This window comes from Myxocyprinus asiaticus, chromosome 40, assembly GCF_019703515.2.
Source record: "Myxocyprinus asiaticus isolate MX2 ecotype Aquarium Trade chromosome 40, UBuf_Myxa_2, whole genome shotgun sequence".
Taxonomy (NCBI): domain Eukaryota; kingdom Metazoa; phylum Chordata; class Actinopteri; order Cypriniformes; family Catostomidae; genus Myxocyprinus; species Myxocyprinus asiaticus.
Genome location: NC_059383.1, coordinates 13,413,631 through 13,428,746, shown reverse-complemented (window position 1 = coordinate 13,428,746; position 15,116 = coordinate 13,413,631). Strand labels below are relative to the sequence as shown.

At 40.5% G+C, this 15,116-nt stretch overlaps 1 protein-coding gene across 3 annotated transcripts in view; it reads left to right on the top strand.

The window, feature by feature from the left end:
* LOC127431021 (drebrin-like) overlaps positions 1 to 15,116 on the top strand; it is a 125,081-nt gene that overhangs the window by 78,026 nt on the left and 31,939 nt on the right. For all 3 annotated transcript variants that reach the window (XM_051681207.1, XM_051681208.1, XM_051681206.1), the window contains exon 2: positions 10,958 to 11,013. In XM_051681207.1, coding sequence (XP_051537167.1) covers positions 10,958 to 11,013 — 56 coding nt within the window. The remainder of the gene's footprint in view (positions 1 to 10,957; positions 11,014 to 15,116) is intronic.

Below are 15,116 nucleotides of genomic sequence, written 5' to 3'. Positions count from 1 at the left end.
AAAAAAAAAAACAAAAAAAAAACTGTTTGAGCCTGCTTTCACTGTTATCTTATAATAATGCTGCTTATTTAAATGAGCTTCTGGACCGAGTGTTGCAAATAAACTCTGATCAGGCCACAGAACAGAGGTGATGTTTTACTACTGGTCTGTAATCCTGCATCAGCCCTAATGAACTATGGGCTAAAACCAAGAACTGTTGTTCTATTTCAGAGCATTTCTATATTTACAGCGCTTTCCTGTTCTTTGAAGTGTACGTCATTTTCCGTTTTACTGAGCCTCCCCTTTTTTCTCTCTCAATTGGTGTTTCAATTAAAACGTCTGTTCTCGGTACATCAAATGCAGCGCATATACTATATATCCATGCATGCAGTGCTGATTGTGTGATCTATAAATGGACATTCATTGTTTGCTGTGAATCACACAGGGACTGTCAGGTTTGTCCGTGTGCAAGGTGAGAGGAGGTCACTTCCTCTCTCATTTAAATTTTCACTCTTTCTCACATTATGCATTCTCCGTGGATTCCAATGTTCAAGTGTTTTTTATGTTTAGTGACTTAATAAGTCTAAAACTGTGGTTTTTGCATATTTTTTTTCTTCATCTAAACTGGCAGTATCAGCCTGTTGTAAATGATGATATGTTTATATCCTTTGATTATTATGTTTAAATGGAATCTGCCTCCCCCTCTTGATTTGCAGTCCACAACACTGCAAAATGTAATTGCTTGAATTCCTCTGTGGCTGGACATTTTGATGAGCTTTGTAGTTTGTAAAGAGGCATTTGCTTTGCAAGAGAACAGCAGAACAATTTTTGTGTGTCTTTGTGTGATAAGTGTGTTTCTTTGTTCAGTGCAAACAGATGATTTTCAGCATTGTGTTTTTATAAGGTGCTGTATCCACTGAAGTTTTGGTAGCTGTTACATTCTTCATTATTTTCAACTGTTGTCAGACCAGCAGTGCAGCCACGTAACTCCGCCCCTTCCTCTATGTACGGCAAGCCGCGAGCACTGAGAGCATGAAGTGTCCAACAATCAACACTCCATTTTGATGGCTGAAAAAGAGCATCATCCGTACTGAAATTACACTTCTTTTTGATGAATTTTCAGTGAAAACATACTACTCGCACTATTTACACTACAAAATGGCATAGAATAGTGCAGAAGTGTGTGGTTTGGGATGCACCTAATATTTTTTAAATACCATTTAGTAGATTTAGTAGTTTATTGGTCCATACAGACCTGTCAATCGATTTAAAATGTTTAATTAAATTCATTAAATGATGTGCCGATGAATTAATTGAACCAATCGCTTATCAATATTTACTGTATTTACAATATTATGAGAAAGCCCCCCAAAAAAGTCATAAAAGCTTGAATTGTTCAGGTGGAAGGAATATTCCTTATTACAGAACTTACTTACGGGTCATGGGCATGATTAATCATAATTTATTTTGCGCGTTATTTTTCATCTAATTAATCACACTAAATTAACATGCTAAATCAGCAGCCATAGACTGTACTAAACATTTTCGTGAAAAATTACAGCCTTATTCATATTTTTATAATGTATAACTGTTGTATGAAAGCAAACTCCTTTAATACTGCTTAAAAAGCATCCCAAGTGGCACCTCATGAAGTTGGTTGAGAGATTGCTCAGAGAGTGCATATATGTAATCTAGACAATGTGGCTACTTTAAAGACGCTCAAGACAGCTTTGATTTATTTAACTATTTATTTAGTCACTACATAATTCCCATACTTCTATGTGTTATTTAATAATCATGATGACTTTACTATTATTGTAAAATGTGCACAAATTAATTTGAAAGAATAAGGTGTACTTTTGACTAGTAGTGTGAGTGTTTGTTGTCTGTTGTTTTTAATATCTCTACAATCTAACTGTGTGCCATTTTCAATGCCCTTCCCCAGAGCACACCTGAGAGTCCTGATATTATTAAATGAAATCTGTTATCACAGCATTTCCTCTCCCTGTTGGCAGTAAATGCATGCCGTCTGGACAGTTGTGTATTCTGTTCATTTTGCTACTTTTCCGTATTGAAATGTGACATTTCCCTGGTCAGTATATTCGTTACAACTTGAAAAACATGAACTACAAAACCATATTACCAAGCTGTGACCTTTTCTCTGCAAAGTCACAAACAGTATCTCTCACTCTTTTGCATAACAGGAGAGAAAATTTCTGCTTTAAGGGGACATGTGTGTTCACTTTAGAGAAAATGACTTGCCTCTTGTTTCTCATCGATGTAAGATATATTACACATGTGGGATCAGTTTTTGAGGCTGTAGGCAACATTTTGGAAATGTTTGATTTCTTCAGCTTCCTGGAAAAAGAGCGCTGTCATGGATATGAGACAGATTGGACATGGCGACCCTCTGAGAAACAATCGGAACAATCGGATCAAAATTCAAATCACTGCCTCCAGTGGCCGAAGATAGAAGTATTGTTGAACGTATAAGCACGTGTGAGTGCCAGTTTCCAGGTGAAATGTCCATGTGGTGGCGCCAAAAGTAAGTTGTATTTTTAGTTGTAAATGATGTAATAGTCAACAGGAATGCATATTTTATTAACTCTACCTCCTAATGAAAACCCCATCCCCAAACCTAACCATCAGTGGAGTAAAAATTTTATATTAAAGCGAAAATGCAACATCTGAATCACGCTCATCATCAGCTATGTGAATGCGATTACTTCCTACTTCCTGCTAGCGCAATGTACAGTTTTAAAACATATGTATAAATTAATGAGCACTCATGAGATGAAAACTCCATATCAATATCAGTAATCTTAGAAAAGCTGTTTTATTCTACATTGAGAGGGCCCCTTCATGGAGATGACATGACCAGCTGAATACTACTCACTTAATCTCTGTAACCGCCCTGTTATTGGACACTTTCACTCTTCAGTTAATTTCATCATGGCTGAGTGTGAATAGTTATTTTTCACAATGACATCATGATGCATCTATGCCCCTAGGTGTCAGAGCAAGTCCAGGATGACATAGATAAATTCTTACTGAGCGCACCTTTGACAATGAGGAAATTCACTAGTTGTCACAATAGTTGTCAAGATAACAAAATTGCAGTAGTCAAAACCAATGAAACCAGTAAAATTTTACAATTCTCTACCAAAACAAAAACGAATGTGTTATTGAACACACTACTATTTAAAAAAATGTATATGAATATAAATAATAATAATAATTTAAACATTAGCGTGTCACTTTTAAGGATTTCTCAATTAAGTAAATATTAATCATATAATAATGAATTATTCAAGTAAACAGTCATTAATAATGAAGATGACTTAATGAATTAGAAAGTCTGCATTAACTGCAGTAAATGGTCTTCTCTTTTTCTTGTCAATATTGTTGTCTGATTAATATTTGACATAATAAACAGCAGCAGGTCTTTTAGACTCTAAAAAAAATCATTAAAAAAAATAAAATTCAATATTTTATCTGACATTCTTTGACATAACCAACTGGTTACATTACTACCTTGCCAAGATGACCAATTTGTCCAAGAAATACATTTAACTCCTCATGCGTGCAGTCGCATTACCGCTACTGATACTGCAGAAAGACTTTGTTCCGAAGTACTGGTACATATGACATCCCTAGCCAATATGTATGTTTTAGTCAAACTATTCATGTCTTTGAAACATCAAACATTCCATTCTTTCCAGTAGTTTGTCTAGTGTTGATGTGGCATAGAGAAAAGCAACGTTTCTTTCCCGGAAAGGGAGCACTCTAATTAGTGTGATTTTAGAGTGTTTATTCGCATCATTCCCACAATGCGAGACAATGAAGGAGGCCCCCCACTCTCGGGATTGAGCGAATCACCTCACCCAGGGCTCGCTAACATTCAGAGCTATGTTTCTAGGTCATGGGAGTCTTTTATGAATAATAAAACGCGTCTGCTTTAAATTGAATTATTTATAGAAGCACAACAGCAAAATCTGCACCTCCTTCCCCTGTGATTTTCTGTAATAGTTTCTGTGACAATTACATTAGCAGAACTTCTAGTTTTGTTAGTTATTTTGTTGTTGTGCTCATGCTATGTGGTATGTTCAACAGTATACTTCATGTTGGCAGGGTGACCGTGGGACGGGCTGCGAATGAGCTAATGACTCTGGCTGGGGCCCCGTGGGGAGGGGTCATATTAGGTTGGTGGGCAAAGCTCTGTTAGGGCCGTGAGTGTAGATTGTTAGCAGGCAAAGGGGAAATGGTTTGGGTAGAGGTGATGAAAGAGAAACTTGGAGCATAACAGGAATTTTTGGTTAAGGTTTAGGCATCTGGCCTAGATGTTAAATTGTGAGATGACTCAGATAGAAAACAATTAGAGCATAGTCAAGTAGGTCTATTTTGATGCTGTAGGGTATATTTTTTCCAGAACACATGATGGTCTTCTAGTTCCCATATAATCAACATTATAATAGCATGAACTAAATAATCAATTGTGATGGATTGAGTTATCTAAACTCTTTCCTCACTGGATCCACATAATGCGATGATCTTGCAATGGGCAAGTGTATATATACAGTGCACTGGGGACTAGTGTTATTCTTTCAACATTATTCTACTGTATATTTCAAACAGTGTATCAGCCTGTTAGAAAGGCTGAACAATTGACTTTAGAAGTGCCCTTCCATATTCCATTCCATTCCATTGCACTGAAGAAGAGACCCGAGTCAAAATCATAGAAACTTGGGGGTGGATTCTTTTGACTTAGGCCTGTAAGAAACCACCCAGCAACCACAGAGAACACCCTAGAAAACACAAAGCAACACCTTGGCAAACACTTCTTCTACAGGAAGGCACCTGCACTCACATCTTCTACAAATCTAGTTGCCTTTTTAGATGTCATAAACATGTTTTTGTTGCCTTGTTATGGGTGGGGGTGTTACGTCCGCCAATTGGAGCAGACCACATTGCCATAAAAGAGCGCACCACAGCTAGCATGGCAGCTTACTCGTTTACTGTTTTACTTGCTTACTTGCTCATAGCTTTTTACAACTCTGTCCTACTTTGTTAATGGTGTTGTTTTGGTATTGTTTGTTCACTTAATGTTGTCTCTTGTTGCTGTCTCTTGTTGTGTGATTCACCATCTTCAAACACGTTACTTGTAAACCGCTGTGTTATCACAGACGGGGAAAAGAGGACAGGTAAGAACTGTCACTTGACATACACTATATTGCCAAAAGTATTCGCTCACCCATCCAAATAATTGAATTCAGGTGTTCCAATCACTTCCATGGCCACAGGTGTATAAAATGAAGCACCTAGGCATGCAGACTGCTTCTACAAACATTTGTGAAAGAATGGGCCGCTCTCAGGAGCTCAGTGAATTCCAGCGTGGTACTGTGATAGGATGCCACCTGTGCAACAAGTCCAGTCGTGAAATTTCCTCGCTACTAAATATTCCACAGTCAACTGTCAGTGGTATTATAACAAAGTAGAAGCGATTGGGAATGACAGCAACTCAGCCACGAAGTGGTAGGCCACGTAAAATGACAGAGCGGGGTCAGCGGATGCTGAGGCGCATAGTGCGCAGAGGTCGCCAACTTTCTGCAGAGTCAATCGCTACAGACCTCCAAAGTTCATGTGGCCTTCAGATTAGCTCAAGAACAGTGCATAGAGAGCTTCATGGAATGGGTTTCCATGGCTGAGCAGCTGCATCCAAGCCATACATCACCAAGTGCAATGCAAAGCGTCGGATGCAGTGGTGTAAAGCACGCCGCCACTGGACTCTAGAGCAGTGGAGACGCGTTCTCTGGAGTGACGAATCACGCTTCTCCATCTGGCAATCTGATGGATGAGTCTGGGTTTGGCGGTTGCCAGGAGAACGGTACTTGTCTGACTGCATTGTGCCAACTGTGAAGTTTGGTGGAGGGGGATTATGGTGTGGGGTTGTTTTTCAGGAGCTGGGCTTGGCCCCTTAGTTCCAGTGAAAGGAACACTGAATGCTTCAGCATACCAAGAGATTTTGGACAATTCCATGCTCCCAACTTTGTGGGAACAGTTTGGGGATGGCCCCTTCCTGTTCCAACATGACTGCGCACCAGTGCACAAAGCAAGGTCCATAAAGACATGGATGAGCAAGTTTGGTGTGGAAGAACTTGACTGGCCTGCACAGAGTCCTGACCTCAACCCGATAGAGCACCTTTGGGATGAATTAGAGCGAAGACTGCGAGCCAGGCCTTCTCGTCCAACATCAGTGTCTGACCTCACAAATGGGCTTCTGGAAGAATGGTCAAAAATTCCCATAAACACACTCCTAAACCTTGTGGAAAGCCTTCCCAGAAGAGTTGAAGCTGTTATAGCTGCAAAGGGTGGGCCGACGTCATATTAAACCCTATGGATTAAGAATGGGATGTCACTTAAGTTCATATGCGTCTAAAGGCAGATGAGCGAATACTTTTGGCAATATAGTGTATATTGCACAACACTTAGGTTCTATGACTTTGTATAGATTCACTAGGTTTAGGGGCGAGTGCTACCCTCTGTCATTTTTTTCTTAGATTGTTAGGGTAGTTTAGATAAGGCGTCGCTGAGGATTCTTTTCTTTCTATATTTTCTTTAGACAGTTTAGAGGTTTAAATTGGAAGACAGTTTGTGTTTTGTTTTGTTTTGTTCTTTTCTTTGGCACCTTCCGTGTCCCTTTTCCCCTCCTTGCCTAGTGCGACTTTGTTAACTTCGATTTGAAGAGTTTTGTATATATATTGTTAATATTTCCTCTACACTTTATTTGCACTTACGACTGAAGTTATTGTATATAATAAACTCATTTTCTTTTGGTACATCTTGGGTCTGTCCTTGATTCCTAGCACTCAAATAGTTTACCCTCTATCTTTTTATTTAATGTTATACCCCTGTTACCCTTAGACACAAAGGGGATCAACCACATATCACATTAATCTCAAATTAGTTTATAATTATGAGCATATACTCCCTCACATTATTGAAGACCAAGCCACATAATGTAAGTGGCCGTTTACACGACAACGTTTTCAACTAAATACAGAAAAAATTGTATGCGTTTTGGCTGTTCGTTTACACGACAACGGCGTTTTGGGGCCTGAAAACGCAAACTTTTGTAAACGGGTTTCAAATTGCACGTTTTTGAAAACGATGCTGTTATCGTCTCCGTATAAACATGCAAAAATGTGAATTTGTGAAAACGATGACGTCATGCGCACGCGTATTACGTGTTATATAAAGAATTATGGATTGATAGGCATCAATTTGAGATGTATAATTATCAATATGAATACTGGTGTCTGTGCAAATAACAATAATCAACAATTTATTCATTTGGAGCGTTTTGTATGGAGTGTGAACATTGTACAGTAGGCAGAACCTGCAGTTTAAAAATCTTGAAATTAGTGTATGGATTCAGATGGGAAAAATGTATTTGTTTTTTTAAATGTTATTTATTTATTTACTTAATTTTATTTGATGTACCTTTACCCTGCAATTCATTCACCCACCGCTTATGTATATAGCCTATAGACAGAGATGTGATGCCATGTACAGTATTCAACGATATGCTTAGAATATGAAAACATGAGGCAGTGAAAATGCATGTTAGATCCAGTGTACACAAGACTTCTCTCTCCATCAGAAGATATCCATATATCAGAGTTCTGTCTGATATCCAAAACCAGTCAACATCAACAGCTTGTTATGTTAACTTACTCTACTACCAGCCCAAGAGTCAACAGGGGGAATACAGAAGAAGGCAGGAGATGAAGTGATGGTAAAAATGAGCAGAGTTTACTGAATAATCTTGAGAGTTCAGTCTATAGGCATGCGTGCGAGTACTTCAAAACAATGCGCGAGACATTCAAAACTACAGTGGTGGACTACAGGACTGTGTTTGTGCTGCTCAAGATTTTGAGTTTATTGACGCTTCTCCGGCAAATTAATTGTAGTAATAATGCAACCTCATCTTCCATCCAGACAAAATTGCTCGATGCTTTCGCCATCTTCATTGTTTGTATTCACCGCTCTGTGGAAGAAGGCTTATGTGCGCAGGCGCGTAGTGTTTCTTTACAAAGTGACATTGCCAACTACTGGCCTGGCATGCATAATACAGTGTTTTTAGTTGTTTTCGCTGATCCGTGTGAACGGGGATCGTTTTGACAATGTTGTCGTCTGTACGCGAAACTTTTCAAAAACGCAAAGGAAAAACGTTTCCGATTTTAGTACATCGTTGTCATGTAAACGTACCCTAAGTTAAATGGTATTTGGTGTTTCCAGATCAATGATAGTAATGAAACTGATGCAAGCACCGTTGTGCTGTTAGTTCATACAGTATATACAGACTATGTGCTGTGATCTCTGGTTGATGTCATTTACTAAAGCTGATTATGGAGTTTATGATTTGGGGAATGAGGATTAATCCGCCAGTGCAGACCAACATTCCTCTCATTATGACACTCTTAGATGAGTCAGATGAGGGTGATTTAAATCAGACCTCACTTCCACCTATAATCATGATTATAATAGTTTATATATATATATATATATATATATATATATATATATATATATATATATATATATATATATATATATTTTTTTTTTTTTTTTCTATTTTATTTAGTTTAGTTTAGATTGCACTATAAGATTGTTAGTTTTCTAATTTGATACATTTTAGTTTTTTTTATGTGTAGTTTTTGTTTTAGTTTTAACATTTTAGGGCTGACAAAGTTCATGCATTAAAGGATTTATTCACCCAAAAATAAACATTTTGTTTACTCACCCTCATGCCATCTCATATGTGTATGACTTTCTGTCTTCTTCAGAACACAAATTAAGATTTTTAGAAGAATATTTCAGCTCTGTAGTTCCATAAAATGCAAGTGAATGGGTGCCATCTTTTTGAAGCTCCAAAAAGCACATAGTCATCATAAAGGTATTCCATACGACTCCAGTGGATTAATGTATGTCTTCTGAAGTGAAACGCTAGGTGTGTGTAAGAAATAACTTAGCTTGTCATCTAGTCCCTCTACGTGTTGAAATCAGACAGACACACTGAGGAAGAGCCATGAAGTTCTCATCCTTGGGTTTGTATTCGTTTTTAAGTTGTCCGATCAAACGGTAATTTCCCTTTTAAATCCATATGTAAGTTTAAACTTTTGTTTGGTGGGACACGGGTGATTGACAGGTGAGAGGTTGTGCTTCGCTGCTGTCCAGGATGCATCAGGTCGGTGTTTAAATGTGATGTGGCCACATGCTTTTTTGACTACCTCTATGTTTTTTTTTTTTTTTTTGTGATTTAATCCGATTTTGAAATTTTGCTAGCTGCTACATTCTCCATTATTTACAGTTGTTTTGTCAGACCAGCAGGGCAGCCAGATAACTCCACCCCTTCCACTATGTACGGCAAGCCGCGTGCTCTGAGTGCATGAAATGTCCAACATTCCACACTCCGTTTTGATGGTTGAAAAAGTGCATCATCCGGGTACTTAAAGTACACTTGCATTTTCAATGTTAACATACTACTCTCACTACTTACACTACACAATGACGTGGAATAGTGCAGAAGTGTGCAGTTTGGGACACACCTACAGAACACCTTAGAGATGCTACACAGCAACACGGTAAAAACACTCAGAACACCTTCGACTCTGCATAGTAATATGCTAAAAAAAAAAAAAAAAAAAATGCCCAGAACACCTTAGCAACTGCATAGCACTGCCCTAACAGCCACCCACAACTAGCATCTTCAGAAAATGTAAGTAAGTCTAGTTTCCATTTCAGGCACTATCCAATGTTATGTTTTTGTTTTTTGTTTTTTTCAGAAGCCATCATTATCAGTACTTACTATTGAAAAAGTTCATCTTTTTATTAGGCAGGGAAAACAGTATATGCATAACACTGTACATCAGTTAACCTAAAGAGCAAGGGCCACCATTTTCCATGCTTCACACTGTAGCTTACGGCAGTAGAACTTCTGTTCCTCTTGTTGTTGTCTTTACTAGCGTAGCTCCAAACTCCCACTCATTATTTCACAGTAATGGGGAAATGAGATTAGCTCTATGCTGCAGTATGTTAATGATTACCTCCATTATTATAAGAATTAAACATCAAAGCCCTGGTATGTTAGAAATGCTAGGGGACATCTTATCTGAGAGTACATAGTTCATTAATATCTCTGGTTATGCGTTAGAACTTGGAATGTTGCGTTAGAACTAGAATTGTTACCAGAATCATACTTGCTTTTACAGGTAAGTGTTCCCTTAGCCAAGCAACAAAAAGACGAAATGATAAAAGTAGCCATTGCAATATTGTTAGAAGGCTAACAAGTACTAGCGCTCCATATTTTATCCTCATTCGCAACACTCTCAGATGACAGATGATAATGCCATTTTCTCCTCCATGCTAACAGCACTCTTGGCCCAGAGTGGACCGCTTCGGCCCCTCTGGATAGTATGAATTCCATTCTGTTTGGGCCCATTTCAAAACTGTCACTAAAACCATGGAGATGAAACCTTTTAAAAAGGGGTTGTAGTGAAAGAGGTTGCACTTTTGTAATTCTGTGTAATAATTGACTCTGTCTTAATGACACCGCTTGCTTTAGAGAGATGAGCTAATACTTTTCTAAGCAATCAGACTAGTGTCTGCTGAGAACCCCCCCCCCCCCCACCAAGAACACCTTTGTAGCATTGGAATAAAAAAAAAACACATAGAACGTATTAGCATATACATAGCAATATGCAAAAACGCATTCTGTGTGAACGGCCCTTTACAGTTGTTTCTGCATATAAGCTGGCATAAAAGAAAGTAATTTGACATAAAAGATTTACACAATTCACCTGTAATTTAACATCCTTCGTAATGGTTTTTGAGTACTTTATGTCAAATTGTTAATGATGTTGTTTATTTGATTGAATAGTTTCTTTACTGAAAATGTCTCTCTTTCTCTTCTCTGCAGGGCCTTATATACATATGAAGACGACAGTAATGATTTGATCCTGACTGCATCAGGAGGTAGGCAACATCTCTACATACTTCCTATTCAAATATAGATGATCTAATTATAACCAACATGAATCTAGTCATGCATAAGCAATAACACTGTCAGTTGTGACTGATGACATTCATTGGCATTGTTGTTGTACCATGATTATGTTGGAGAATGACACACTATGATCATATAAAGACAGAAGCCAAATGCATTAAATGCGATATTAATGCTGTTGGTGTGGAGCACAGACAAAGGTGTTTTTTCATTTGCTCAATATCTCAATATCCATAAAATCTCGACTGTAACCCTTCCATCTAAGGACAGATTCAAAACCAAGTTGTTAATAACCAGAAGAGTAACTGTTAAGGGTGTTCTATTTCACCTCGGTCAACACGCCACAGAATAGGTCAGCCTCGCCGAGGGTGAGCTGTCAGGAGAAGTATAGCAGATTAATCACACCCCCGCATGCAATCAACATCTACAAATACAGGTGCGAGCCAGCCGGCCGGCACATTCTCTTTTTGCCTCCTGAGGAACAAGCTGTTTGTTGTTATTAGGGATTAAAACATATCATGTAAAGCATATTACTTGTTGCTTTATGTAATACAAAATAATAATATAATATAGCATAATGTATGTTTGGTTAAATATGTACATAGTGTATACATATTTATTTAGCATAAATAATTGGTTTGATTATTGTTATTTCTATAGTGATTAATAATATAAATTACATAATGGAAGGTATGAATAAATAAACAGCCAAAGGAGCCTGTTCGTCCGAGAGGGGGCGAAAGCTACCTGGATTATATCCACTTCCTTTATATTGTTGAGCCATGCTGAAGGAAGAGGTTAGCAGTGGCTTTTCCTACGAGGTTCTGCCAGACCAAGCATTGCAACAGCCAGAGCAGGAGCCACAGGAGGAGGATAACGAAACAGAGGCGAAAACAGGCGAAAACAGAGTGGAAAGAAACAGACTTGTAAATGTAAGCACACAGAGAGGGATATGGAGCACCTCCAAAGGCAGATGCGAGAAATGCAAGAGACCTTGCATGGTTTTTTGCAGGTCCAGTGGTGGCCTGCAAAACTCCCAGATACTAGGGAGCAAGCAGTAAAACATCCATGCCACCACCCAGATAAACTGTCAGTGGCAGCCTCTGGAGTATTTGGAAGTAAGGAGAACCCTCTGCAGTTGGACCTAGAGGATCTCTCGGATTGAGAGCTGGGTGACAATGCCTTTCAGGCTTCTGTTCCTAATCCACTGAATCGTTCAGACAAAGCAGTTATTGCTAGAGCAGCAGAGCATGCACATCTGCCTTTTCAAGCCACAACACTGACAATCTCTGTGTTGGATAGAGGCCCTAAATGCCGCAAAGCGGAGGGTCTAGCTGTTTTCCCAGATTTTATGACAAAGTTACAGTCCTCCTAGTTCTAGTATCCTCCTCAGGACACAGCTGGGCAACTTGGCTGGGGCTGCAGGTTATGGGCTTGCTACAGCTTCCCAAGTAGGGCCCACATTTGCTATTCTGGTGAGTGCAGGTCGGGATGCTATACATCCAAACAGGCACTGCAGGGCAGTTTACAATCAGCTGCGGAAAGCTTATCATGTCTCTGCTTTGTCAGCAAGGCTTGCATGCACCAACTCTTTCCTGCTAGTGTATTTAAAGGGTTTACTGCATTATTTGTCCTCAGCTGTGTCCTGTGAAGAGATTCAAGAGACTCTACGGGTGGTAGACTTGCTGATCCAGGGAACGAGTGCACACGCCCAGGCTCTGGGTCAGTCCATGGCCTGCATGGATCAGGCATGTCGCCAGGTATGGCTATCTCAATCCAATTTAGCGGACCAAGATGGCATAACAGCTCTTGCAGCTCAAGTTATTCCGGGTGAGGTTTTTGGGCCCCCATCGGAAACAGTCCTGGAGCAATCATGCAAGACAAGGAAGCTGACATGCTCTGTTTGTCAGGTGCTAGCTGTCCATGTGCCACAGCCATCAGCTGGTGGTAGCTGGGCTCGGGCGAGGTCGTCAGGTCCAGCCTACTCAGGGCTGTGTAGGAACACTGCCCAAGGCTCATCAATGGGCTCAGTTCAGGGGGGCCAGCATTACTTTCACAGGAGACAGCCTGCAGATCCACCCAACACACAGATATCAGGAGGCAGCCTCCGGCCTCACACTTCATTCATCAACATCATCTTCATTGGCGCCAGTGTACCCAGTGTCCATGGGTGCTCAGCACCTTGGAGTTCGGATGCAGGCTCCAATTCAGAACCAAGCCACCCCGTTTTTCAAGGAATTATCCCTACTGTCCTAAGGAATGAAGCAGAATGCCAATCCCTTACAGAAGAAGTCTCAGTTCTTCTAAGAAAAGAAGCAGTAACACTCCTGCCCTCAGAGTTGACAGGGCAGGGATTTTATTCCACCTATTTCCTAATTCCAAAAAAGGATGGGGGTCTTTACCCCCTCCTAAATCTCTAGAAGTTTAATCATCATCAAAAGTGACTGCCTTTTCATATGTTTGATTAACAATCCTCTTCCCCTTTAGAAGGCAAGGGGACTGGTTCACAACAGTGGATCTCCATGATGCTTAATTCCACATCTCAATCCACAAGAGTCACAGAAAGTACCTCTGTTTTATTTTCAAGGCAAAGCATACGAGTACAAGATACTCCCTTTCAGTCTGTCCCTAGCTCCCCGCACCTTCACAGAGTGCATGCATGCAGCACTCATTCCACTTCATCGCTGAGGTATTCACATAACCAATTACCTCAACGTTTATTTAATTTGTTCCCCCACAGAACAGCAGGCCAGGATCAACACAAGGGTGGTGTTGGCCCACCTACAGAAAATGGGGCTGACACTGAACAGGGAGAAGAGTTGCCTCACTCACACATTCCAATCCAAAAGAGTCACAGAAAGTACCTCTATTTTTATTTTCAAGGCAAAGCATATGAGTACAAGGTACTGCCTTTCGGTCTATCCCTAGCTCCCTGCACCTTCACAAAGTGCATGCATGCAGCACTAATTCCACTTACTCGCCAAGGTATTCACATAACCAATTACCTCAATGTTTGGTTAATTTGTTCCCCCACAGAACAGCAGGCCAGGATCAACACAAAGGTGGTGTTGGCCCACCTACAGAAAATGGGGCTTACACTGAACTGGGAGAAGAGTTACCGCACTCCCACTAGGGTAGTGACATATCTCTGCTTGATTTTGAATTAAATTACAATGAGAGCCTCTCTGATTCCACAGGGGCAGTCAGTGTTAAGAGAACACTTGTCCCAGTTTCTCGCAGAGGAGCAGGTGACAGTGAAGTGTGTCCAGAGGCTGCTTGCCCTTATGGCAGCAGCCATTCAGGTTGTGTCATTTGGGCACAGACAGTACCACTGTGGTCTCATACATCAATCATCAAGGCGGGGTGCGCTCTCCAACTTTACACAAAAAGGCTTGGGAGCTCCTTCTATGGGCACATGCTCAGTGTGTTACTGAGGGCTGTACATCTTCCAGAAGAGGACAATGTATCAGCCTGTCTCTGTCCAGGGGTGGTGACAGGCCAGGGGAATGTTCAGCCATTGTTCAGGGCATGTTCAGGGCTTGCTTCCAGGTGGAACTTTTTGCCTCACAGGGAACCACACATTGTCCCACATTATATTCAGTGGTGGGCCCCAGAGAATCCTTAAGGGTGGATGCTCTGGCGAATGAGTGGCCTCAATTTCTTTTGTATGCATTTCTTCCTTTCCTGCTTCTGCCAGTGGTCATGGCCAAAGTGGGGGTTTTTCAGGCAAGGGTTTTGTTGGTTGCGCCGGACTGACCCCAGCTGCCATGGATACCAGATCTAGTCACTTTGCTGGTGGGGTCACTTTGGTGTTCCCCAGTCAGGCAAGATATGTTGTTGCAGGCTCAGGTCAACTCTGGCTCCCAAATTTAGGGCAGTACAGACTGAATGTTTGGCCCATAGACGGGAGCCATCCATGGGTCTTGGACAAGGTGTTCTAACAACCTTACGAGTGGGTAGAGCTCTAACTACGAGCGTGCTCAATGCTAGCCATCTGGAAAGGTTTTCTCAGTGGTGTCAGTCCAGGGGGACGGACCCTGTCTCTTGTGATGTTGAGTCGATTTGTCTTTTC